The 27,834-nt window shown below is 45.1% G+C and overlaps 1 protein-coding gene across 4 annotated transcripts; it reads right to left on the reverse strand.

Moving 5' to 3' along the window:
• Positions 1 to 3,273: 3,273 nt before the first annotated feature.
• On the reverse strand, positions 3,274 to 27,599 carry ZNF71 (zinc finger protein 71). 4 transcript variants are annotated; one of them, XM_016130517.2, is made up of 4 exons: positions 27,565 to 27,599; positions 15,250 to 15,325; positions 10,763 to 10,889; positions 3,274 to 5,786 (listed from the first exon to the last, which is right to left on the reverse strand). In XM_016130517.2, exons 2-4 carry the CDS (start codon positions 15,280 to 15,282, stop codon positions 4,315 to 4,317), a joined length of 1,632 nt encoding a protein of 543 aa, XP_015986003.2. In that variant the 5' UTR covers positions 15,283 to 15,325; positions 27,565 to 27,599; the 3' UTR covers positions 3,274 to 4,314. The 4 variants fall into 4 exon arrangements, with proteins under 4 accessions (XP_015986003.2, XP_015985974.2, XP_015985984.2 ...); XM_016130488.2 differs by lacking the exon at positions 27,565 to 27,599 and adding an exon at positions 18,443 to 18,997; XM_016130498.2 differs by lacking the exon at positions 27,565 to 27,599 and adding an exon at positions 18,389 to 18,430.
• Between the last annotated feature and the right edge of the window lie 235 nt (positions 27,600 to 27,834).

The raw sequence follows: 27,834 nt of genomic DNA on the forward strand, positions 1-27,834 counted from the left end.
TGGGTGAGACTTACCCACATTATCAAAAATAATCTTTAAAGTCGGCTGTTAGTAGATGTCAGCTTCACCGTTACCTCTAGACTCCTGTTGACACCTACGACTCCAAGTTGGCATGTACAAATTCCCGTCACACACCCTGACACTCAGAGAGGTTAGGCAACTTGCCCAAAGTCACACAGCAAATAAGGTTAGAGTTTGGGGCTGAACGCAGGGGTCTGGCTTCAGTGCCTCTGTTCTTCCTGGCTCCATTACCCTGCCCCTTTTCCTTCATTTAGCAAATGAGGGCACCGTCTCTGGCTGTAGCAGTAATAGTAATGATGCACACTTGCCACAACTGATTACTGAGTACAGCTGACCCTTGAACAACGTGGTGTGAAATGCACAGGTCCACTTATACGTGGATTTTGCCTTTTTAGAAATTTTTATTTTTCAGTTAGAGTTGATATTCAATATTACTTTTAGTTCCAGGTGTACAGCATAGTGGGCAGACATTTATACACCTTATGAAGAGATCACCAATTAGTCTAGTACCCCCCTGGCACCATATATAGTTATTACAATATTATTGACTATATTCCCCATGCTGTACTTTACATCCCCCTGTTTTGTAACTACCAATTTTTACTTCTTAATCTCTCCATCTTTTTTACCCAGCTCCTCAACTACCCTCCCATCTGGTGACCATCAGTTTGTTTTTGTATCTATGAGTCTGTGTCTGTTCTATCTCTTCATTTATTTTGTTCTTTAGATTCCACATGTAAGTGAGATAATATGGTATTTGACTTTCTTTGACTTCACTCAGCACAAAATCCTCCAAGTCCGTCCATGTTGTTGCAAATCATAAGATTTCATTCTTTTTATGGTTGAGTAATATTTTATTATATATATATACCACATCTTCTTTACCCAATCGTCATCTATTGGTGGGCACTTAGGTTGCTAGCATTCTTGGCTACTGTAAATAGCACTGCAGTGAACATAGGGATGCCTATATATGGATTTTTCCCCCATAAATAGTGTTTTTCTTCTCTCTTATGACTTTCTTAATAACATTAAGACGCAGTCCCATACTCCAATCCCAGCCCCATCACTTCCCAGCTGTGTGATCTCACTCAGGTCTCTGAGCCTTTCTGAACCTCAGCTTCCCTGTCTGTCCATTGATATGAAAAACAAAAAACAACAACAACAAAAAAAAACATGACTGTTTGTGTGAAGTCCTTGCACTCCCAGGTAATAAATGTTAACTGTTATGATAAGGTGTTCCCTCCTACCCCCTTATGAAACATGGTATGAACCTCCCACCAAGCCTTCTAGCCTTCCAAATGAATTCCACCCACCTGGTCGTGAACTGCTCCTGACTACTTTCAGCCTCTGTCCAAATGTCCACTTCCTGAAAAGCTTCCCGACCACCCCACTCAACCTGAGATCCTGTGCTGCACCTGGCTCTAAGGCCTGACACTGTTATTTCATGCTCAGCTGCCTCATTTAGCATCTGTCCCCAGCACCAGAATGTAAGCTCCACCATGGAGGAAGCTCCTTGTTTCTACTTGGTGCTGAATCCCCATCGCCAGCTTCCAGAACTGCATCCAGGTGCTCAGTAGATGCTGTTGGATGAGTGGCCACCGGGCCTCTGGAGCTCCCCTGGGCTTGTGTCTGCCCAAGGTCTCAGTTACCCCCATCCCACCCCAGCTTCCCGGGGACCAGGTGGCAATGAGTGATATAGGAGCTAACATCCCTTCCTGCTTCACCTCTCCCCTCTCTGTCCATTCCTGATTTATGAAAGACCTGGGCAGGGCATGGAAGGAGTAGTAGCATCTTATCGAATAACCTGTCTCTCCTGCCCCTTCTCGATCTGATGCAACAGGTCTGTCAAAGAAGGGCTGGATGGTCATCCCCCTTCATCCTGGACACAAACCCAGACAACATTTCCCAGACCCAGTGTAGATTTGGATGCAGCCAGCTGCCAACAAAATGTGAGCAGGAGAAACACTCCAGGCTGTTTCTCCCAACCTGCTAGCAGGGACACAAACATGGTGGCAAACTCTGACTAGCCCTATATCAAGGGTGTTCCTGGAGGACGGCATAGCATGAGGATAGAAGGAACATAGGTCCTAAGTGATCACATGGAGAGGAACTTTTGTTTTCTTTTTGTATGAGAATGAGAGTGAGAGAGAGAGACAGAGAGAGGGAGAGGGGCTTTGTTCTCTAAGGCTCTGTGTTGTTGGGTCCACTTGTGACAGTAACTTAGCCTTCAGTGGCTAACCTACCCACTGACTCTCATTGCCCCATTTTAAAGATGAAACCATGTCACGGAGGGTTAAGTGAAACATGCTCAGGGTCACACAGCTGGTGCTCACCTTCCTTCCAACCACCTTTCATGTGTCATCACTCATCACAAAGTCCTCACACATGCCACCATGTTTTCCGGTCTCTACAAAATTTATAAATCTCGCAGCCAACCTCCCAGCAGGCAGTCTGGCTGACATCTGCACTGACTAAAGGAATGGAGTGTGAGAATGAAGGCACAGTAGCCATGTCAGTACAAGCAGACGTGAGGGGGAACTCTCAGCTGGTCTGGGCTCCCCCTGGCCCATGGCCAGAGTCCCTTCCTGCCCTGCCCCCACCTCGTGTTAAGAGGGTACAGAGGACACATGGGTAAAACACAACAATGATGGGACTTCCAAAAGAAAATGTTGCATGCAGCAAGACCTCACTTTCATGGCAAAATTCAAGCAGCCATCCAATTTTAAACCATGTTAAACCTTGGGGTAACACTTCCCATATCATCCCACTTTGCCTCTGACTGTGGTCTGGGTGGAATTGACCCCATGCCCTGTCGAGGGAAGGTCTGGGGAGTCAAGTCCATTCCCTTCCACAGTTATTGTTTCAGGAACGATGGCAGAACCCAGACCCAAGCACATGGCACGTCTGGGGAACAGAGATCCATTCATGGGTGAGTCCAACAGAATGAAGCTTGGGGTTTTTTGTCCATGACTGGGGGCGGACTACCCCCACCAAGATGAGACTGAGAAAATGTGCAGTCAAGAGGAGCTGCTAGAAACCACCATAAAACCATGGGAGAAGCCAGCTTGAGCACAAGGCCAGTACACAGAGGGAAGCCTGACAACCAGAACTATGGCACTCATGCCATGTGCCTGGATCAAACCCACTCTGATCCCCACCCACCTCCAGACACACGAAAACCTGCCTGCCTGGTCATGCATACTCAATCAGCTAATTTTCCTACTTGCAACACAAATGTGTTTACTGATATAAATGATTTCTTAAATGATTTATTCTTCGCGTACACCCAAGCCAGGAAGCATGGGACATTTGGAAACACCATGACATTTGTGATGAGTACCATCAAATGTGAAAATAAAACGGGTGGTGTAAAAAGCCCCAGAGAAAGGTGACTCTGGGGGTAAGTACATGGAAATGAAGTTTCAGGTCGACCTTAGGAAACTCACTTGGAATTACCTTTAAGTTTCCCTGCAAAAATAACAGACTGGACAGCTCTGTGCTCAGATTTGCATATGTATAAATCCAGTAAGTGTTCAAACATGGATATTAAGCTTGCTGGCACCCATGCACCAGCTGGCACCTCTCCCCAACAGGGCTGACACTGATTTTGACAGGACAACCAGTACCTGAATCTTTCACATCTGATGACTGTTTAAAATGATATAGGTCTCCTTTACAGTTTTAGTTAAAAATTTTAACAGACTGCTATGAGAAACTCTGGCATTCAAAGTGATTACTGTCATTTGCTAACTCTGAAAAACGTTTTTCTCCTCATGAACAACTTGCCAAATTCTACTGCTTATTAGGCTGGGGACTTCCAGCAGGTGTTGTGGGATAGGAGCTGAGTGTGGGAAAAATGGAGATCATCAAGGAAACTCACAGGTAGTGACAACCTGATCTTTGGACTAGGTCCAGGCTGTGTGACAACGGAAGAATGTCCCCATGTTCACTTACTAAGTCCTCTCCCCTTCCTCCATTTTACTATTGAGGAAACCAAGACTCAGAAACATGAAATCCATTGTCGAAGCTCTTAGGACAATTTGGGGTCCTAGGTTCCCAGAGCCAGAGAGAGTGTGACCATTTCCCCAGATGCTAGACTTGTAGTAGCTGCTTTCCACTGCAGCCGTGGGGACACTCAGTAAGGAAGCGCTGGTGTAGATAGCAGAGCTTGTCCCCAACGCCCACATTCCTGAGACCCCTCTAACAGAGCTTCTCTTAGCGCTGTCACCCAGGGCCCCCACTGAGAGCTTCTCCCACCGATGCACGTGCTCAGGATGCCCCGCCCCCGCCCTAGGTGTGGATCCTCAGGTGTCTCGTAAGGTTGGTGTTCCGGCTGAAGGTCTTCCCGCACTCGCTACACCTGTAGGGTTTCTCCCCCGTGTGGATCCTGCGGTGGACGGTGAGCGAGGAGTTCTTGATGAAGGCGCGCCCGCACTGGCTGCACTTGTAGGGTTTCTCGCCGGTGTGGATGCGCTGGTGCTCGATCAGGTAGGCGCTCTGGCTGAAGGCCTTGCCGCACTGGCCGCACGCGTAGGGCCGCTCGCCGGTGTGGCCCACCAGGTGCACCAGCAGGGACGAGCGGCCGGCGAAGTGCTTCCGGCACACGCAGCACTCGTAGGGTTTCTCGCCGGTGTGGATGCGCTGGTGCTGCGTGAGCGCAGAGTTCTTGCTGAAGGCCTTGCCGCACGCACCGCACTCGAAGGGCTTCACGCCACTGTGGAAGCGCTGGTGCTGGATCAGGTAAGCGCTCTGGCTGAAGGCCTTGCCGCACTGGCCGCACGCGTAGGGCCGCTCGCCGGTGTGGTTCCTCCGGTGCAGCGTGAGCGCTGAGCTCTTGTTGAAAGCGCGGCCGCAGTCCCCGCACGCGTACGGCTTCTCGCCCGTGTGCGTCCGCCGGTGCTCCGTTAGGTGCATGTTCTGGCTGAAGGCGCGCCCGCACTGGCCGCACACGTACGGCTTCTCCCCCGTGTGCGTGCGCTGGTGCACGACGAGGTGCATGTTCTGGCTGAAGGCCTTGCCACAGTCCCCGCACGCGTACGGCCGCTCCCCGGTGTGCGTCCTTTCGTGTTGCGCCAGGGACGAGGTCTTCCGGAAGGCCTTCCCGCACTCAGTGCACGCGTAGGGCTTCTCCCCAGTGTGCGTTCGCTGGTGGACCACCAGGTTCATGCGCTGGCTGAAGGCCTTGCCGCAGTCGCCGCACGCGTAGGGCTTCTCCCCGGTGTGCACACGCTGGTGGATGGTGAGGGACGAGCGCTCGATGAAGTGCTTCCCGCACACGTCGCACTCGAAGGGCTTGTCCCCGCTGTGGATCCGCTGGTGCTTCACCAGGGACGAGCTACGGCCGAAAGCTTTGCCGCACTGCCTGCACTCGTGGGGTTTCCTCTCCGCAGAGAGTCTGGCCCTGGGACCGAGGCGCGCGGCACCCGAGAAGTTCTTCCGGGACACAGAGGACCGGAGGAGCGTACCCTCTTCCCCCAGCCTTTCCGACCTCGGTGGGACCAGCCCGTAACTTCGGTTGATGAATGCCTCAAAGTCAGGCCACGTGGGAGCTAAGTCCTGGGAGAGCTCCCTTCGCTTGGAATAGGTCCCTGCCTTCCCCTGGTGCCTCCCCACCAGGTCACCCTGGGTCCCCACTCCTTCAGAGGCAGAACCCCAGACACCAGTCCTTGTAGGTCCTTTCATGACCACCCCCATGGATGGTCTGTCTTCCAAAATGGCCTCCTTTGGGTCCGATTCTTTCGTGTCTGGTCTAGTCTCCAAGTCTGGGGGAGGGGAAACAGAAGACCAAACACACGTGGTTAATTAACAATGGTTGGAGGGAGGGACTTGGAAGACAGAGCAAGGCACAAACTGAGGAGCAAGTGACAGCCTGTCACTGGGATGGGAGGGAGAGGGGAAGCAGTGAGCAGACACAAGTGTGGTTTCAAGAGGTGAGCAGAAGAACAAGAATGGTCACCTCCGGAGGGGGTGCAAAGGGTGGCCAGCAGCCAGGGGCTCAGAGGACAGATGCCTAAGAGGAACAACAGGAGGAAGACGGGCTGGGAGGAGTGGATCGAAGGCTCTCACAAACCCGAGTAGCATTATTGCAACAGGCTCCTCGCTTCTAGGGCTCATCCTGCATACCCCTGACCAGCTCGTCCTGCTTCTGGAAGCATCAATTTTTATTAGAAATGGTGAAATAACATCTGGCATGTCCTGGTCGTCCTCTACCACCCCAACCAACAGCCAAGCTCCCTCCCTCTCCACCTTGCTTTGTGGGCACCCCTTGCTCCCTCTTCCACTGCCCAGTCCTGGCAGGGCCACTGTCCAGTCCTGGTGGGGCCACTGTCCCTTGCATCTGACTCCAGACCCCCTTCTCTGCACACTCATCCATCCCCAGTCACAGCCATGTGGCGGCTCCAGCCTTTTCTATGCATGTCCGTTGATTCTCAGACTCTACTTCCTGGCTAGGACTCGCCCATGTTCTGGACCTACTGACTTTATCCCAAACATTTGAAGATTGGAACTCTTACACAAAAATCTTATAAAATCATGAAGATTGGCCACACAGAGACCTCCTTCCTATGAGGCAACAAAAAGCAGGAGTGGAGCAACAGCTGACTCCCTCCCACATGAATCCCACAACCCTGAGTTTGAGACCACTCCTTTAAGCCATGCTACAGGAGCCTGGACTTCAGTCTCTTTTCTACACTGATGCCCTCCAGATTGAAGCCCCCAGCCCGGACCTCCTATCTGAGCTCTGCTGAGGAATACTCAAAACCCTACTGGGTGACTCTCTTGGATATTGCAAACCTACCAAATTTGATGTGAAACTTATGGTTTCAGAACCCCTGCCCCCCCACACACAAAAAATGATAAAGCAAGCCTCATCAGAGAGACTTAGGAAAATAAGACCCAGAAGGACCAACATTGTGTGATTGCATTTATATGAGGAACCTAAAGACAGTAGGATGGTGGTGCCAGGACTGGGAGAGGGGAGAATAGGGAGTTATTGTTTAATGGGGACAGAGTTTCAGTTTGGGACAATGAAAAGAGTTATGGAGATGGATGGTAGGGACAATATGAATGTATTCAGCACCACTGAACTGCACACTTAATGGTGCAAATGGTAAATTTTATGTATATTTTACCATAGTTTAAGTTTTTTTAAATTTTTATTAAAAGATTCAGCAGTCATCCTCAATTCACCCCTTCCCTCCCACTGTCCAGCCTATTAAGGAGTGCCACTGGATATGCAAAACACTCAAACTGGACCAAATTTCTGCATCACCACTGTGGACCATCTGGCTGGACACTCTGACCATAACAGCCTCCCCTCACCCCTCGACAATGCACCTCTATTCCAATCTTCTTAAGAGTCACACTAAAACCACTAGAGGCTTCTCAGTCCCCAGTGCCCTGGAGCTAAGAGCCAGTGACTTCCTGGGCCTGTGCTGTGGGCCCTCAGGACTGAGCCGGACCCACTTCTGCTGACCCCGTTCCGCCATCCTCTCCACTCATACTTTGGTTGTCTTTGGTCCCCTTGTCCATGCCAAGTTCTCCCTGCCCCAGGGCCTTTGCATCTGCTGCCCTAGAAATCCTCATGGGTGTTCCTCCTTCAGGCCTCAGGTAGCGTTTATACCTTACTGTGGGAAGGAAGGTCTCTCCTGCTCTTCTCTCGCCTGCTTCCTTGTGAACACTCATGGTATTCGTCTTGAATCTGTTTATTACCAGCCCCCCAGTGGAGAGTGAGCTCCCTGAAGTAAGGGAGTTTCCAGACCCCATCCTACACCAGTGCTTGGCACACAGAGAGCATCCAGGAAATGTTCACGGAACAACTGCCGTGTGCCAGGCATGGAGTGAAGTGGCCTACATGAATCATTCCATGCAACCCTGACCACCACATGTGCTGTTAAGATTACATTCATTTTACAGCTGGGAAGCTTTGAGAATGAAGTCACACCCTCAAGGTCACACAGCACACTTGATCAAGCGGTCTGATCCTGAGTCTATTTAGCCATGCACCCCTGTCCCATTCCAGAGGGAAGCCCAGCAGACTCTGAGTTGGGCATAGCAGGTGGCAGTCACTGGGGAGGGAAGCTCTTCACAAAGAGCTGCTGAGGCCACCAAGGTATTTCCTGGAGTTTTCAGATCACCAATCAGAATATACAAAAACTATGTGGAGTTGGGAGGGAAACCACCTGAAAGAATTTGAAAACAGTCCCTGGAGCTGACGCAGGGCTGGGAATAATGCCTTCTCACACTGGCCAGCCAGGTAACTCACATCAGGTAACTGATGGGGCATTGGGCACAACAACCAGAGGGTCTTGTGGAGAGTAAGTTATTCTAGACTGAGCGCAAGTTAAAGGCAAAACCTGAAAGCACATCGAGTGCCATGGGTCCTCGGATGATGAACAGATGGATGGATGAACAGAATCGAGTCCAGAATCAGACCCATGCAAATGCGGATAACTAATTTTTGACAAAAGTGCAAAGGCAATTCAGTGGAGAAAATTCAGGGAAAATTTTTCAGTGGAAAAACTCATTTTTTTAAAAATAAATGGTGGTGAAACTAGACACCCATTTGATGAAAAAAAATGAACTCAAATGAACATCATGCATCATTACAAAAATTAACTCTAAAAGGATCATAGAACAAAAGTATAAAACCCAAAATGATACAACTTACAGAAGAAGACTTTTGTTGCCTCGAGATAGGCAAAGATTTCTTAGGTATGACACCCAAGCACAACCCCCTCCACCATATAGTTGATAAATTTGACGTGATCAAATTAAAAACTTCCACTCTTCAATAAATGGTGCTGGGCACCTGGATATGCACATTCAAGAGTGACATTAGCCCCCCTTTTTACATCATTTACAACAACAAAAAAAACCTCAAAATGCAAAAATGCACCAAAGACTTTGAGGAAGGGCTAAAACTATAAACTCTTAGAAGAAAACACAGGAGTAATTCTTCATGGGTTAGGCAACGGTTTCTCAGATATGACACCAAAAGCATAAACAACTACAAAAATAAATTGGACCCCCATCACAATTAAAAATGTTTGTGTTTCAAATGACGCTGTCCAGAAAAAGACTACCCACAGAGAATAGTTGCAAAACACATATCTGATAAAGGTCTTAGATCTAGAAATTAAAAAGACTTCCATAAAGAACTTTCAGAACTCAATAATAAGGTAACAACAACAACAACAAGAACAACAAAAAAAAACAACTAAAAAAGCAGGCAAAACACTTGAGCAGATATTTCACCAAAGAGAATATACAGATGGCAAATAAACACATGAAAAGACTCTCAATATCAAATGAAAACTGCAATGCGACAAGACTGCACACTGACGAGAATGACTAAAATAAGAAAGAAGACATATGTTCAGTTCTGACAAGCACACCGAACAACTGGGATGCCCATGCACCACTAGTGGAAATGTTAAACAGGACAACCACTTTGGAAAAAAGTTTGGCAATTTCTTAATAAGTTAATAAACACCTACCACATGACCCAACCACTGTACTTCCCAATGTTTACTCGAAATGAAAGCATATGTCTACAGAAAAACTTGAATGTGCATGGTAACAGCAACTTTATTTGTATCAGTCCAGAACTGTTCATCAACAACTAAAGGCATAAACAAACTGTGGTCTACCCATGGAGTAGAATATTACTTGGCAATGAAAAAGAAAGTGAACTACTGACACATAAGTACAACATGAGTCAACCTCAGAAAAATGATGCTGAGTGTGAGAAGTCAGATGATTCCATGAATATAAAATCCTAGAACATGCAAACTAAATGGCATAAAGTGACCAGGGGTTGCCTGGGGATGGATGGTGGGTATGGGAGCGGGGAGGGAGATGTTACAAAGGGACATGTTTTGAGCTAATGGACGTGTTCATTATCTGGATCACAGTGGTAGTTTCCCGGGTGTACACAGATGTCAAAATGCATCAAATATTCACTTTGAATATGTGCGGTTAATCGTGGCCAATTATACCTTCACAGAAGCTGTTTAAAAAAATGGGACCATACTCTAATTTGAAAGTGAAATGTTTTTATTGAACAGTATTATCCAGGGACCTCTTTCCATGTCAGCATCTACAAAGAATGTGCATCTCTGAAGAGCTGCACAGTTTCCATTGTATTGATACATCTTAAAATGGTATGTCAGTATTACAGAGGTGGGCACCTAGGTCGTTTCTCTTTATTTTTCATCCCATGAAAATCTTTGCACACTTATGGGAAGATTTCTAAAGGATAGATCCTCAAAATGCAATCCTTCAAAATTTTGTTGATAATGCCAAACTCTCTTCCAAGAGCCTCATAATAGCCTCATAATAAAGGCTATTATTATTATTTTCATCTCTGTACCTCATGGGCAAGAACCGTATTTCTTTGCCTCATTTTGTATTTCTTTGACTATTAGTAAGGATTCAAAATCTTTTATAAAGTGGAACTCCGTGTATTTCTACATCTATTAATTGCCACCTCATAAATTCGGTCCATCATTCCATTTTTTTCTTATTTACTCCTAGGAATTCTTTATATAATTATAATCCTTTGACTATTATACATGAGGTAATACTGTTCCTCATTTCATCACCTATCAACTTCATATTTAGCTTTGAGCAATTTAAACTTTCTACGTAGTCAGACCTGTCAATCTTTTTTCTTGTTTCTCTACAGTCCTCAAAGGACAGGCCTATAGTGATTAGTTCAGTGAAGCTGCGCCCTTACCCAGTGACACCAGGTTCCTGTAGGTCTCCAGCATGACATCTCTGTATAGGGCCTTCTGGGCAGGCTCTAGCTGCTGCCACTCCTCCTGGGTGAAGTCCACAGTCACATCCCTGAACGTCACTGACTCCTGTAAGAGGAAACCCACAACCATTCACTGCAGGGCCGTCATCACAGAAGAGCCGAGAGGGTTAGGAGAGGCAGACAGGATGTATCTGACGTGACTCAACAAGGTGCAGAGTTCTGAGGGGCCTGATCACTTACAGTGTCCTCAGTACCTAAGCATACTGGAACAGTATTCTGACAGAAATAAAGCAAATATGGGACTGTTTAGAGTGAAAACTCACAGAATTGAGAAATAGGGAAGGGATCAAAGGCAAAATGGTCACAACCCAGTGAACTGACACATGCATTAGGAGCCCAACAAAGGTCAGCCGGGTTCTCAATGGAATCCAGTCATTCAACAAACTTTCCCAAACTCCCATTAAGCTGCAGGCACTGGGCTAGCTGCTGGGACACAGACATTGAAGGTTCTAGAACTAGCTCCTCATAGGAGAGCAAACGGAAAGACACACAACCAACCTGTGATCTGTATGTGAAAGTATGAACAGAATTCTCGAGGTGCCTGAGCAATGGGAACCTCGGGAAAACCCAGGAAAACTAGAAATGTGGCACTGGGTGTAGTCTGCGGGGCAAATTTGTGCTTGGGTCCTTGGGGGTACATTCTGGGTGGGGGGAGTTTGGGTCAAGACCTGAGATTTCCATGGCTGACCACTGGGCAAGGGTGAGAAGTTCATGTGGTAGAAACAGAGGTGCCTTCCTGGCCTGTACCATAAACCTAGTGCCATAAATCACGTTGATGAAATCAATGTGGGCTAGCAACATGGCAGCCAATGATGTGATGATGACGGCGACAACATTGTTGGTCACAGCAGTAATAGCTACCACTCACTACACAGTTGTTCTGTGCCAGGTACTATTCTAAGAGGTTATTATGGATTGAACTATGTCCTCCTCCTAATTCCTTTGTTGAAATCCTAATTGCCAGCACCTCAGGGTGGGACTTTGGAAATGGGTTCGCTGTGCATATGGTTAAGATGAGGTCATATTGGAGAAAGGCATGCCCCCAATGCAATATGACTGATGTCCTTATGAAAAAAGGACAGAGACATGCATGCAGGGAGAATGCCATGTGAAGAATGGAGTTATGCTACCACAAGCCAAGGAACCACCAGAAGCTGGAAGAGAGGCCGGGAACAGATCCTTCCCTGGCATTTTCAGAGGGAGCGTGACCCTGCTGACACCTTGATCTCCGACTTCCACCCTCCACAGCTGTGGGACAATAGATTTCTGTTGTGTAAGCCACTTAATGTGCGGTTCTTTGTTATGGTGGCCTGAACAGACTGATGCATCCATCGTGGACCCTGAACCATGACCTACCCTAAGAGGAGGCCTCACTTGCTGCCAGTCTGTCTGTGGGCCTGTGGGCCTGCTGGGGGCTCTGGGCTTGTGCTGGCCTCTGCTGCCTCATGGGCCACCACTACATAGTGAGGGAGTTATGGGCAGAGGTTACGAGTCTGGGCTCAGAAGTCTGGCAGCCCATGACAACATCCTGGTTCTTCCCCTGCCCAGCTGTGTTTCCTTAGACTCCTCTGTCTTAACTTTTCTGAGCCTATTTGTTCAATAGACTTCACAGAACAGCATCTCCCACCATAGCTGATATGGAGATTAAAAGAAGTACTGCATACATGATTCCAGCACTGTGCAGTGTGGCTAGAGTAAGCACTCAATACATGTCAACTATTGCTATTATTATTTGATTACTATGACATTTCATGTATATCATATTATTATGAGTACTTATTATATTATATCATTATTATATGAGTCTTTGGCCCCATCCATCCTTTGGTTAGTCCAGCTAATGATTTCTCTTTGTTTAAACCACTTCACTGAGGTATGATTGGCATAAAAAAAGGTACATCTATTTAACATACACAACTTAGTAAGTTTGAAATAAGTACACACCTTTGAAACCATCACCACAATCGTGGCCATAAACTCATCCATGATCTCCCAAAGTTTCTGCCTGACTCCTTTATTTTGTTTTAATTTTTAAATGCAATTCCTTCTGAAAGTCCTCCCTAAGTATGTCCCACCTCAATGAATTCACTCAATGGAATATTTACTGCACAGGCTCTATGTATTGAGTCTGAGCTGGCATGAGGATGTACTGAAAAGAAAACAGATGGTCCTGGAAGTCTTAGAGCCCATGCTGTATAGCAAGGATGTGAGGGCAGACAAAGAAGCTGCCCTCCTCTTCACCTCAGCGAGCAGATCCTCTTTGAGTTCTTTGTGTGCATGTATCTGAGGATACTCACTCTAGAAGTTCATCTATTTTGGTTTCCTGTCTAATGACACAAACCATTTCACCACAAGGAAAACCCTACCCACTTCCAAAGAGCTGAAGTCAGAGAGGCTCCATTAAAAAAAAAATCAGAATGTAATTATACTAAGAAAAAAAAACATAAACAAACTTAAGCCCCAAATCCCAACCACATTGAAATGACAACAATGGACAAATCCTTCTAAGTAATGTTAGTGAAAGAAGAAATCAAGGTGACAATCAAAGAGGTTAAAAATGAAGACTTGAGGGTGCAGCCAAGCTGGAAAACAGTCTGATTGTTCCTTAAATGGATAAACAGAGAGTTAACAAGGGACTCAGCAATTCCACTCCTACACCCAAGAGAAATGAGACACAAACTCAAACAAAGCACTTGTATGCTCATGTTCACAGCAGCATCACGAATAATAACCAAAAAGTAGAATTAGCCCAAATGTCCACTACTTGATGAATGAAAAAATAATACATACTCTACCCATATGATGGAATATTATTCAGCTATGAAAACAAACGGAGCACCGATATGTTACACTACATGTGAACATCAAAAACACGATGCTCCATGAAAGAAGCCAGATGTAAAAGACCACATAGTGTATGATTCCACTTACACGAAATTATGTCCAGAATAGGCCAATCCAGAGACAAAAAGTAAATTAGTGGTTGCCAGGGGCCACAAGTTGATGAGGGGAAGTGGGAGTGAGTGGTGATGGATACACGGTTCCTTCTTGGGGTGATGAAAATATTCTAGAATTGACTGTGGTGATGGTTGCACGATTCTGTGACTATACCAAAAAAGCAATGAATTGTACTTTGTGATATGTAGGGTGTATCTCGATAAAGGTGTTAATGGGAACGCAACAAACCAAAACTCACAGGTAAGTGAACTGACATATTTGTACAGCAAGACAAATTCCAGGTGGATACGAAAGTCTCAAAAGTTCTGTTAACACCCAAATGGTAAATGAAAAAATTAAGACCTGTGGATGGAGAAACCCCTTTACATCTTCAAGACACCAGAAATGGAGATGATAGATTAGATTTTTAAAATATGCAATGCTTTTATATTTATGAAAAAGAAAGTAAGAAATAAAAAGCAAACCAAGAAGAATATTTGCCACAAATAATATATACACACATACACACACATACACATTCTTTAAAACCTTCCAGAATATTAAGATTCCTGTAGAACAGCAAAGTACAGGATAATTTACCTGCCCACAGAAATGACTAAGAAACATTTCCTTAAAATCAAAACTCATATATAATACAAATGATGCTACTCAGAAAGAGATTATATGATACCAGTTGTCACCTACCCTGCTCCAGGTTTATACCATTTGTCATTTATATCCAGTGAGCAGAATAAACACCTGACAATGACTGAAGTAAACCAGTGGCAGCCTCTCCTACACCCTTGTGGGAGTATAAAGTGCCCAAACCAAAGGGGAGAGAACTATGAAGCTTTATGAAAGGCCTTAAAAATACTCACCCCAACTTACCTCTACAAGGAACCACTCCTGAATAAATCATACAAAATTCAGGGAATGATTCATGCCTGACCGTGTAATTTTTTAATTATGAAATAGTTCTTGCATAAAAGAAAGTTTAGAGAAAATACCACAAATAGCCATATCCATACCACCCACTGAAAACATCATGGTGAGAGCCGGAAATGTACATGTGCCCCTACCCACAAGTGTCCTTTTCCGCCTTCCCGGACATTAGTGCTATCTGCCCACTTTTGAAGGTCATGTGCCCAGCACTGTATTGTCTGGGCCCCTCTGCAGGGTCCTTTTTCACACTTGATGTTACATGGTTAAGCCACCACTTCCCAGGTGCGCCCACCAGTGTCTCCTGAGAGCCCCTAGGGTAGGACAGGTCACTCCTGAGTTGTCCTGTCCTCTGGTGACTGAAGCCAGTGTCAGGGCACTACCCTTCCTCCTCAGGGTGGACACAGCTCCCAGGAGACTGAGCCAGGGCCCTTGGTCCTGTGGGGGAGCACAGGGTCATCCCTGGGCAAAAGCCCCACTCTTTGGGTCTGAGCCTCAGGAAGGGAACGTGAGAAGATGACATGACTCACCAGGGCCTCATCAGTCAGCAGCTGGGTGGCCATCCCTTCACTGCCCACAGTGATCAGTGAGCGGGGGACAGGCAGCCTGTGGGTTGGGGAGAGAAAAAGGGAGGCACAGTGAGAGAGCAGGTCTAGGCCTGCCTCACAATGCAGAGAGGACAGACAGACACATCCCTACTAAGACAGGCAGAGGAGGACACACAGACACATTAATAGCGAATACGTAAGGGGCCAATCGGATGCAAGGCACTTAACAAACGCCTCTCATTATTCCTCCTAACACCCCTACAGGGTACTATTTCTACCCACCCCATTTCATAGATGAGGAAACAGAATGCCCAAAGAGATAAGCCACTCATCCAAGATTACAGAGCTGGGATTGGAGATGGACTGAGAACATCTCGGTCCATGAGCTTGTTGTCCCCCAAATGCATGCCCAGACACCCCACACCAATACACCCCCAACACACACACACACACACACACACACACACACACACACACACACACTCTGCCAGTACCACAGGCTAGAGGGAACAATAGGGCCCTGTGCTTCTCCCTGGGTCTGAGGGCTGACCCAAGGCCCCACAATGCCCCAACACCACCCCCACCCCTCTGGGGCTCCCCCAGATCTCACGGAGTTACTGAAAGTTTCAACTAATAGATACTCATGAGGACCTTGGGGGCTGTGCAGCACACCGGAAGAACTCAATACACATTAGCTGTTACTATTACTGTTGTTAGTTGAGTATGTTCCAACGAGCGGGATGCAGTTCCTGGGGGCGGGGGATTACCTTCAGGGGCAGAATTGAGATGATCATTTTGGATTGTGTCTCTAGCACCTAGGACAATATCTGGCACATGGGAAGCACCCACACATTGAAAAAAAAAAGTTAAGAATAAATGAGCCAACTTCTAGCACTGGCAAAGATGCAAGGAAACGGGTTTCCCACACACAGCTGAAGGAACAAAAGCCCCTCAACCTTTCTGGAGAATGAGCTGGAAAGTGGACTAACCCATAACCCAGCAACCCTGGTCCTGGGACTCCGCCTGTGGCAACAAAAGCTCCATGTGAAAAGTTAAATGTGGACAAAAGATGTTTATTGTAGCACTCACTGTTCCTAGAAGCAAAGCACAAACCAACCAACCAACAGAAAAGCCCTGGATACAAAATCTAGCCATTAGTAAAGGAAGGGTCAGACAAATGGCAAGGCATCCAGTCTGAAATACCAGGTCACCCTAGGAAGTAGGAGTTAGTTCCTAACCTGTAGACATATCTGTGAGGTCATTAAATGAGGAGAGCAAGTTGCATGGTTTTATACATAACTTTAACCCCTCGGTGTGCAAACAACCAACACTCCTGGGTGCCTGTGCTTCTGGGCAGTGTTTCCAAGCCTGGGGAAGGCTGTGGAATGATGGACAGTGACTGGTGTCCTGAGGGGAATGGAAATGCGAAGGAAGGTGTCATTAGTTTTTTTCCCCTTGTATTCCTTTGTGTCCCTGGATGCAGTGACTTCATATTACTGTGATAATTTATTAAACAGAATATAATTTTAAAAATATATATCTTTGGGACTATCAGTCTCTGACAGTCAACAACACCCATTCCTTTTGCTGGATGTGTTAGTGACCAGAGCCTATTTACCCAGGAGGCACCTTGGGCCCAGAGCCCCTGATACCTGGAGTGGCCCATTGAAAACGTCTTCATTTCTTTTAAAGTTATAAGGAAAAAAGGTGACTCTAATCCATCTTGGATTATCTTTGTCCTTATACTAATGCAATCACTATAATTTTTAATTTAAAAAAATTATTTTTTGGAGAAAGGAGGTATGAAGGCACAGTGGCCCTGGAAGTGACATGTGCATGAGGCTGGTGACCACTGAACCCAGTGTGGCCTGAGATCTGTGTTGCCGCAAAGCCAGGAGATCCCTCATTCCTCCTCTTCCCCAATCCAGGCTTTCTGTCATTTCCTTCCTTCCATTGTTTCTACAGGGAAATTCCCACAGGGAAAAATCCTACAACTTTGTCCCAGAGGAGAGAAAGGAAACAAGAATATCCCATCTGTCAAGTGGTTAAGTGCAGGGGCTCTGGAACCTGATTGCTTTGGTGTAAAGTTGGGCAATTCAAAGTCTCTGAGCCTCAGTTTCCCCATCTGTAAAATGGGGATGATGAGGGTCCCTATCTCAGAGTTACTGGGAGGTCTGTAAACAAGACTTGGGAGAGTGCCAGGAACAGCACTCTGAGCACCCAACACAAATTCCTTTAACAAATCAACCTCATTCTCCTTCCCTTGAGATGGTCCAGTGGGAAGCCTCATATCCTGTCACCAGACAAGGCTCTGAGGGGCAGGAAAGAGCTGGGGCATGTGGGAGCAAGAAGGCAGGTGCTCTGCCAGGCCCACCTGTCCAGGGATGCAGTCTTTCACACATGCTTTTGGGAAGGCACACCCAGATGCACCCACACACTTACATCAGCCCCGACAGTCACACACACTCAGCAACGCCCAGAGACAGACATAGGTGGGCACATAAAGACACAGACAGGAGAAACACACTCCGCACTCTCAAAGACATGCTCACACCCAGAGACACAGATACAGAGGGAAAGAAGAGACTCCGGTAGACACCCGATGGCACCCTCAGACTGAGACACCATGGACAGAAACAAAGGCAGACACACACAGACGTGGACACAGGCGGTCCCTCAGGGCTCTCCCACAGAGACAGGTTAAGGATAGACAGCGGTGGATGCTGGTCACAGAGACCCTGAAAGAGACCAAGACAGGTAGCGCGCGCACACACACACACACACACACACACACACACGCGCGCACAGACAAGGACACAGGAGGCCATACAAAATGTGACACACACAGACATACTCAGCCCCTAGTTTCAGCCCAATACATACACAGTCACCAGCACACAGGTCCACCCAGTCAGATGAAGTCATCACAGCTCTCTTCGCCTGGTCCTTAAACCCTTTCCTGGGCCGCGCGCCCTCCCCTCAGTCTGCCCCTCACCAGGGCCCCACACTCCCCTCTGCCCCCACGCCACTCAGCACACGCGTACTCCCCTCAGCCCTCACGCCTCTCAGCCCCCACACCGCCCCTCAGCCCGCACGCTCCCCCTCAGCCCGCAAGCCCCACCTCATCCCGCCCCTCCCACTTTCTTCGCGCCTGTCCGCCCGCAGCGGGTCTCACCGCCCGGCTCTGTCATGACAACGAACCGCGCCCGCTAGGTTCGCCCCGCGGCACTGCGCCCGCGCGCCCGGGCCGACTACACTTCCCAGAAGCCCGAGCGCCGCCATCTCCCCGCCGAACGGAGCCGAAAGGACCGGAACCCGAGACCCGACCGCGCGTCTCCATCTCTCAGAGGGCTCCGCGGCACCCCAGCCAAGGGGCGGGGTTTCTGGGAGATTGACGGGAAGAGCATGTAGAGGGGTCGGGGAGACGGCGGCGGAAGAGCGAGAGATGGGAACGAGCAGGGGGATGACGAGGTACAGATCAGGGATGGGAGACAGAGGAGAGGGACGCGGAGGGACGGGGAGGAGGGGAAGGATGGGAGAGGGAGGAGAGGGAAGGGGGGATAGGAAGATGGGAGGGGTAGGAGGGATGAGAAGGGCAGATGGAAGTACCCCAAGAGAAGAGGTGAGAGAAGGAATAGTGAGGGAGGGTGAGAAGAGGAAAGGAGCGGGAAGAAATAAGGACAAATGGGCAGAGGGATGAGGAAGAAAGAACTGTACAAGGAAAAGGGCAGGAGGAGGAGCAAAAAGAGTAGAAGTAGGCTTGGGCTGGGAGGAGGAGAGGGAGGAGAGAAAGAAAGGGTGGGAGGAGGGAGAATTCCAGAAAAGGAGGGGGCGTGTGTGGAGGTGGAGAGAAGAAGCTATAGCACATCTCCAGACATTCTGCAGTCCAGCCAAGGGGTCCTGGGCGACTTTCTTGAACCTGATAATCATACTGATTTGTAGAAAATTAGTAAAGCATAAAGAGGCAAAGAAGCAAATGATCATAACAAGAAAAAAAGTATAACCTTTGTATAATGAGTCGCCTGTGTGTCTGTTCCTGTTCTTCGCATTTTATGATTTGTGAACTCCTTTAATTCTCACAACCAAGCTACTTTCCAGATGAGGAAAGTAGTGGAGGCCAGAGCAGTCAAAAGAAGTGGGGAAGCTGGGGTAGGAACCAGGCCTCCTGCTGGGACCCTCTTACACCATAAACCACAAAGCCAAGTACAGAAGCATTTGCCGAATTTATTAGTGACCGCAAAAATGCAAAGGACAGCTCTCCTTAGGTGGTGATTAATGATTGTTTAGTTAAGTATTTTATTTTGAGATGAAGAGATTCACAGGCAGTTCTAACAATGTTGAAACCATAGATCCCCCATGCTCAATATCGAATTCCCCCAACAATGAAATCTTGCAATACCACAAATAGGATATTAATGACGATACTGTTAAGATACAGAACAGTTCCATCACCACGAGGATGCTTGGTGAAGCATCCCCTTTCCTAGCCACACCCACTTTCCTCCAGACCCTACTCTTCTTTAGTCCCTGACTATCACCAACTTGTTCTCCATATCTATAATTTTGAAACCATTTTATTTATTCAACATAATTCTCTGGAAATGTATCCAAGATGTTACTGTATGTAGTTCATTATTATATTGTTAAGGGCTATTCCACGGCATCAATGCACAATTTGGGTACCACATCCCGAATGTTTCCATCTTAGGGCTATTCCAGGTTTCCTTCCTTTTCATTGTGATAAGAACACTTAACATGAGATCTATCCTCCTAACAAAATTTTAAGTGTACAATACAATACAGTATCATTAACTACAGGCACAATGTTGTATAGGAGATTTCTAGAACTTACTCATTTTACATAACTAAAAGTTTATACCCCTTGAACAATAACTCTCCACATTTGCCTTCTAGAGGCCCTCCTGAGTCCCAGAGATGCCCAGATGGGGCCCAAGGGGACATCTAAGGCACAGAAAAGACATACTATCAGCATTACCAATATGGGTACTCAGTGTATGTCCCAGATATGGAATTGGTTTGGGGGAAGATACAAAGAATGAAATGTGAGCCCTCGGTGAGCTGGGCTGGTGTCACCTCCCAGAGACCCCCACCTCCTAATACCATGCCCTTGGGGATTAGGTTTCAGCATATGATTCTGGGGTGGGTGACACATCCAGTCTATAGCACTGTCCCTGTGGGGAAGGGGGAGCTGTGGCCCCAGGGCCGCACCCTGCTCAGGGGGCTTGCTTCCTCTTCTGTCACCTGCAACCCCATCGGGATCTTCTATACCATATAAGCAGACCTGTCCCCTTCTCAGGGCTGTTTCCAACCTTCCAAACCTCTGAGCAGGGGCCTGTGTTCCTGAACCCAGCAACCACTGTCCCCTCCGACTTAACCACCATGTGACCTCTCCAGAGGCAGAGACTCTGCAAGGGCATAGTTGGGGGAGGGGAGCAAGCTGAGCCTCCCCTCATAACCTCAGGGCCAAGAGCCGAGGAGCTAGTATCCAATTTTTACATGCAGTTCTTTTTTCTTCTTTTTTAAAAATTTAGGTTCTGATCATATTTTTTCACTTGTCACTTTCTGGAGGTCTGGAACAATTAGCAACTTTTTGTGCATTTAGCTATTTACAAAATATTCATGCATTTTAAAAGATTACTTCATCACTTCACCTTGAGTCTTGTTCTCAAAACCCTTGTTCTTCCTGTCCCACTTATCAAAGCAAGGTATCAAGATATCTAAAGTTTTGTTTTCCAAAGAAAATACTCTGACAGCAGATTTTTAAAAATGGGTTCAACTGATGACTTTATATAATTGATTTTTATGGACCAAGAAAACCTTACCTGTTTCATGTTTTCAAAACAATGTGTTCTAAACCATTTTGATTTTTCAACATTAATGTTCATTTTAAGCCACTTATATCTATTTAACTTGAGGTAATTTTTCTTTTGACTACTTTCCCTTTAAAGTTATTCAGAATTTGATTAAAGTCTCTTGTTTCTCTTAAAAATACTTTATTTTAAAATGTCAATAATGGTATTAATCAAAAACTCAGGAATATTATGTAGAAAGATATCTTGATGGTGCCAGTCCCAATTTGAGTTACACTGGATTGTTTGTAAATCAGACTATCTCCTTTTGGGAACCATATTCATAACTTCTAGTGGCAAGAATAGCAGTTTACAGATAACGACCTATTGCTCTTATGAGGAATGTTCCAGAACATTCCATGAGGTACATGCTGTTGTGGAGACGGTTGGGAAGAAGAGTCGGAGTCTGGAAATGTTTTTACTAACATGGATAAGGGAGAGGAGGAATGGCAAAGAATGGCAATGCTAGCAGCCCCCCCACTCCTGTTTCCATGGCTTTTTATTCTCTCTCACAAAGCTGGCCTTGCAAAACATCATAAGTTACTATCAGGTTAGCAATTACAAACTACAGCCAATTCCCAGACTCAGCCTCAAGGCCACAACCGTGTTATTAGCTATTTCTTCTTAGGTATCTTTTTCCCATCCTGTCCCTAGAGCAAGAAGTCCCAGAATAGGTTAGGCGTGTGTGCCCTCCCTGCAATGTGTCCTTGTGTACAAGTCCACATCTGCTTCTGATGACCTTGTTGCTCCGAGCACCAGGTATCCCGCCAGGACTGCAGGAGTTTCTCACAACAACATGCACTCTAAGTTCCAGGCTCCTTGGATACAGAGAACACAAACACTTCATACGAAGGCTACATCTAGAGTGGACGATGGGAGTGTTTCCTGCTGTGATGTAGAAATGTTTATTCCCTTAACTTGTTACATGGCTCCAGTGTCACCTCCAGACCAACTTCCTGTAAAGGTCAGTCCTTCTGTGGTAAATTGCCAAAAACATTTCTCAGTTGTCACAACTTCTCGCAGTGGCTCTGATGTGTCTTCCCCCTCTTATGAGAACATCAGTTCTATCAAATTAAGGTCTAATCTATACCACCTCATTTAATCTTCATTTTCTCCTTAAAGATCTCATTTCCAAATACAGTCACATTAGAATTTAGGGCTTCAACACATAAATTTGGGATGGAGGGGAGGTTACAAAATTCAGTCCGTAACCACTCTACAAAAGAAAAAAAAAAACATGGAATTTAACCAGCATCCTATTTTCTCAGCAACCCATTAAAGGAGTTGCTCTACTGGGTTTTTAGCAATCTTAACCTTATGACTTCAAACAGCCTAAGACGCCCTTCAGTAATATCATACACACTCTTATTTGAAATTTTTTGTCTTGATGCTAGAAATTCAATCTGAATTTTGAATTACACAAAGCAGTTAGACACCAGCACCATATACACTCTTTGGACTTAGCATGCCTCTTTCTCTTAAAACTGTCATTATTTAGGACCCTAGACCTCTATTCCTCCAGTGACTCCTACTAATAATTCACTTGTGTGTTTGCCCAGGACATGTGAGCTGTCACTTCTCTAGGCTAGAACAGAAACAGGGGTTTTACTTGCCCCATCTCACCCCAAAACCAATCCCCAAGCACCTCAGAATTCCCCAAGATTTTATTGCCAATCTTCACACCAAATTCTGTATTGTATATAAATTTCTTTAATTGCTGCCAAATGAGCAATATAAGCCAAAAATGAAGTATTGGAAAACTAATGGGTAGTTTGAGACATTACAGCCTTAGAAAGCATAAAATCTAGGGTGGCTCCAAAGATTACAACCACAGGAACACCAGCATCACCTCTTTAGGGAGCTAGCTGCCACTGAATGACAGAGACTCAATGGCCTTTCAAACTCCAGAGAACGTGATTGGCCAGGTACATCAGAACCATATGCCAGTCACTCCAAGGAAAAGAAGAGATGTTGTAGGCAGCGGGAGGAGGCAAAGAAAACAGAGCAGAGAAAAACAGAAAAATATATATTTTAGGTTTTATTTTTGATGAGTTTATACTAGAATACAGGTCTGAAATTTTTTTCATTTAGTATACCATAGGTATTTCTTTATGGCTATATACACATTTATATTTTTTTCTTTGACAAATACATATAAATTCTATTGAATGAATACATAATAATTAACTTACCCTTTTCTCATTATCCTAATAGTTTACCATTAAAAAAATTTTTGTTTGCCATTATACATTTACCTACCTTTGTACACTTTGGTTTCTGAGGAATATTGATTCAAATGGTTATGTACATATGGCAACTTATATGACTGACAATGGAATTGCCTTGTTTTCCACATTTTCCAAAACGATATTATTGCTCTTCTATGATTTAAAATCAATCTATTGGGGGGAAAGTTGAGATGTCATCACTTTATTTTGCATTTTCCTGGTTACTGGTGATGCTGGGTAATTTTCATCAGCTGTTTTTATTCTCTCTTCTTTGAACTGGCTGTTAGTTTTGTCCATTTTTCTACTGAGTTGCAGATGTTACTATTATTTATTTGTAATAGTGCTTTTACTATCGGGGATTATTATCTTTTATTTGTTGCAAACATTTTCTTTCAGTCTCTCATTTGTCTATCAATTGACTCTGATGTTTTCCACACATAAATGGTAGTTTAATGTCAGCTCCTGAGTTGTGTGTGATGCTTAAGAAGGTCTGCCGCAAGCCAAGGTTATAAAAACGTCCTAAGTTTTTCTTGTACCTTAATATCTTACATTTAGGTCATTAATCTTTCAGTTTCATTAGTGTGCTATGGATAGATCTATGTCTCTCCACAGAAATAAGTGTCCCAATAAGTGTTTGATCACTCCAACTTTCCCAAACGCAACAAAGAATCCTCCTTATCATATATATGAAGTGTCTAGAAGCTCCACATACTCTGGATGAGATCATCTCTTTGCTTCTATGACGAAATAAAGATGGAGCCCCACAGCTCCACTTTCTAGTAGTCATGTCTTCTGGATAAGAGCTGCCCTCACATAGCCCTCTATAATGCCATTGACCTGGATAAGAGCCACCAGCAGCAGTTAAGAGGGAACCCAAGAGCTCTGGTGCTCCAGGTAAGAGAATTCCTCCAGGGGTGGAGGGACCACTAAGGGGCACAGGATTTCTTGGGTGATAAAAATGCTCTAAAATTAACTGTGGCGATGGTAACACAACTCGACATAAAAGTCATTAATGGCTGATTACATGGTATGTGAATTTTATCTCAACAAAGCTGTTATAAAAAATACCCTCCACCAGCCTCTAAACCACCATTGATAAAGAGTGGTTAGAACTCTCATGATCCTTATTAAATCCCCTATTAAAGAATCAATTTTCTCTTCCTGCAACAATGTCATCACTTCCTGTCTTGGGATACCATGACTTCTCATCATATCCTGTGTCTGTTACCTTTTGTTCCTCTCTCCCCCACCACTGCTAATGCCCACATGTTCTAGAGGTAGTAAGGCACTCCTCCCAGAACTCCCTAGCTCTTTTTTCAGATCACTTCTCATCATACCTGTCATGTACTTACTACATAGTATTTCACTTTTGTTTCTGTATTCTCCCACGAGATCTGAGGGCAGAAACTGTTTACACATTTTGTACCCTGTTGTATACCAGCACATAAAAACAGTGCTTGGCACGTTAGTGAATGCTCAATCTTAATTGAATGAGTACTATTATTCTTTGCCGTATCACAATTCTATAGATGGTCAGAACCCACTTGTCAACTTAAAAATACATTGGGGTTTTTGTTGGAATATAAATGAATTTAATATTTAATGGGAGGAAAAGTATCTTTCACAAACTTGAGTCTACACAGAAAGGTGTCTACCTTTCCATTTATTCTATTTTTTATATTTAAAAAATAAGTTTGCATTTTAACATCAATATTCATAAGCTAATTGCAAGATATATTTTTCTGTTTTGGGATCAGTCCCATAGAGCAAGATGGAGTGCTTGACTGGATTTATTTGATGCTCTAGAATATAAATATCACAGGAATTATCTGTGGTGCATTTATTTCTACAGGTCAAAGTGTTGACCTACCTTTTCCAGTTTATTTTATGGCTATTAATCTATTTAAGTTTTATTTTGTTTTAAACACTGCCCCATTTAGTCCTACATTCTACCAAATGCTTTTGTTCTAATTGGCCCTTTCTTGTTTCTAAGTGCAAGGTGCAGGGAGAGTTCCTCACCAACAAGGCTATATGTCTTTATATTTACTCACACAGAGCTTTAAGCCACTATGTGACCTTGTATGTCATACAATCTTCAATTCTGAATATACTTGTCTTTCCCACTTACTGGGAGAGTAGAGTGGTTTCTTAGCCTTGACCTTTACTGGTTCATTCTACTTGCAACTAAACATGATTGTAAGGAAACATTTACCTGATGGCACTAATTATATGGCAAGGATTGTATGCTAAGCCCTTTACGTAGATTATCTAGCATATTATTCAAAACGTGTTTTGAGTGAAAAAGTAACATGAATATAGATTTTTATATGTAAGAGATTAAGCTGGCTACAGTGCTAAAATGCACTTGAGAGGGGGCAAGAGGGAAAAGTGGCCATGATGCTACTGCAGAAATCCAAATGAGATGGTTGCATCTTGGACTATGGGTGATGGGACATGGATTGGAACAAAGTGGATGGATTCTAGAGGTATTTAGAAGATTGAACTAGAGAACTTGAGGAGGAGGGAAGACTTGAGGATGACTCTCCAGTATGAATTCGCTGATGATGAGTGAGATGTACACTCTGCCTAAAGGCTTTCCCGCATTCTTTACATTCATAGGGCCTTTCTCCAGTGTGGATCCTTTTATGTAGCGTGAGATGGGCAATCTGACTGAAGGCTTTGCTACATTCCTGACACTTGTAAGGTTTCTCCCCTGTATGAGTTCTTTGATGCAGAGTAAGGGATTTACGATGGCTAAAGGCTTTCCCACACATTCTACATTCATAAGGTTTCTCCCCTGTATGACACCTTTGGTGACAGATCAGGGACGCCCTCTGTCTGAATGCCTTCCCACATTCAAGACATTCAAAGGGTCTTTTGCCAGTGTGGAGTCTCTGGTGTTGAACAAGGTAGGAGCCATCACTAAAGGCCTTCCCACATTCAACACATATATAGGGCTTCTCACCAGTATGAACCCTCTGGTGCTGAACGAGATGTGCAATTTGACTGAAGGCCTTACTGCATTCCTTACACTCATAAGGTTTGTCTCCAGTGTGTATTTTCCGGTGCTGTGCTAGGTGTGCATTCTGGCTGAAGGTTTTGCTGCACTCTTTACATTCATAAGGCTTCTCTCCAGTATGAATTCTCTGATGATGCGTGAGGTGTGTGCTCTGCCGAAAAGCTTTCCCACATTCCTTACACTCGTGGGGTTTCTCTCCAGTATGGACCCTTTGATGAAGAGTAAGTGAGCCACGATGACTAAAGGCTTTCTCACAGAGTGTACATCCATAAGGTCTCTCTCCTGTGTGAATTCTCTGATGAACAGTTAGGGATGAGCCATGACTAAAAGCCTTCCCACACATATCACATTTGTAAGGTCTCTCCCCAGTATGAATTCTCTTATGCTGAATTAGTCCTATGTGATCCGTGAAAGCCTTCCCACAATCAACACAGTCAAAAGGCTTCTCTCCAGTGTGATAATATCTCCGATGACGTATAAGAGAAGCATTCTGCCTGAATGCTTTCCCACAGTCAACACATTCATAGGGTCTTTTTCCAGTGTGAATCCTTCGATGGTGAGCTAGGGATGAACAATCACTAAAGGCTTTCCCACATTCAATACATTCATAGGGTTTCTCTCCAGTATGGACTCTCTGATGTTGAGCGAGGTGTGCAAGCTGGCTGAAGGCTTTAGTGCACTGCTTACACTGATAAGGCTTCTCTCCAGTATGAACTCTCTGATGTTGAATAAGATGAGCATTCTGGCTGAAGGCTTTTCCACATTCGGCACATTCAAAGGGTTTTTCTCCTGTGTGTATTCTCTGATGTTGAGCTAAGTGGGCACTCTGGCTAAAAGCTTTCCCACACTCAATACATTCATAAGGTTTCTCTCCAGTATGAATTCTTTGATGAAGAGTAAGGGTTGAGATTTTGGTGAAAGTTTTCTCACAGTCATTACATTTCAAAAGTTTCTTTTCTCCAGAGACTTGCTTGCATTTTTTTACAAATGAATGCGTTTTTAGGCTTTTCTTGTCTGTGTCAAAATTACACATCTTCTCTTCGAAGGGAAATACCTGCTTTATGTAAGATAATGTATTCAGATGAAAAACTGTCCCAGATTTACTAGAATGAAATCTTTTCTCAATAAGTGCATCTATATGACTGATTGTCTCTTGCCTAAAATGTGGCTTCTGACTTACCAGCTCCCTCTTTAACAGGTCTTCACATTTCCAGTTTTCCCCTAATGTGGAACACTCCAAGTCATAGCTTGTAAGTCTTTCCATTATCATTGCCTGGGATAATTTTTCTTCATGAATGTCAAAGTCTGCTGATAATTCCTTGACAATCCACACATACTCCAAGTCTGAAAGATATCAAGAAAGCGAATGTCTCATTTAATGCTAGAAGAACAAAAACTTCCAAAATGAAACCAGGTGAATCAAACAGTTATTGATAGCCATAAAGGTTAA

Source organism: Rousettus aegyptiacus, unplaced genomic scaffold (genome assembly GCF_014176215.1).
Source record: "Rousettus aegyptiacus isolate mRouAeg1 unplaced genomic scaffold, mRouAeg1.p scaffold_m13_p_14, whole genome shotgun sequence".
Lineage (NCBI taxonomy): Eukaryota > Metazoa > Chordata > Mammalia > Chiroptera > Pteropodidae > Rousettus > Rousettus aegyptiacus.

Bases quoted from the DNA above. Each gene is read 5' to 3' on its own strand.
- ZNF71 (XM_016130488.2), bottom strand. From the start codon at position 18,549: ATGGCGGCGCTCGGGCTTCTGGGAAGTGTAGTCGGCCCGGGCGCGCGG. The intron at 15,326-18,442 runs GTGAGACCCGCT...CCCAACCCACAG, and splicing joins TGTCATGACAGAGCCGGGCG to GCTGCCTGTCCCCCGCTCAC. The intron at 5,787-10,762 runs GTAAGGGCGCAG...CCCCTCCCCCAG, and splicing joins CAGGAACCTGGTGTCACTGG to ACTTGGAGACTAGACCAGAC.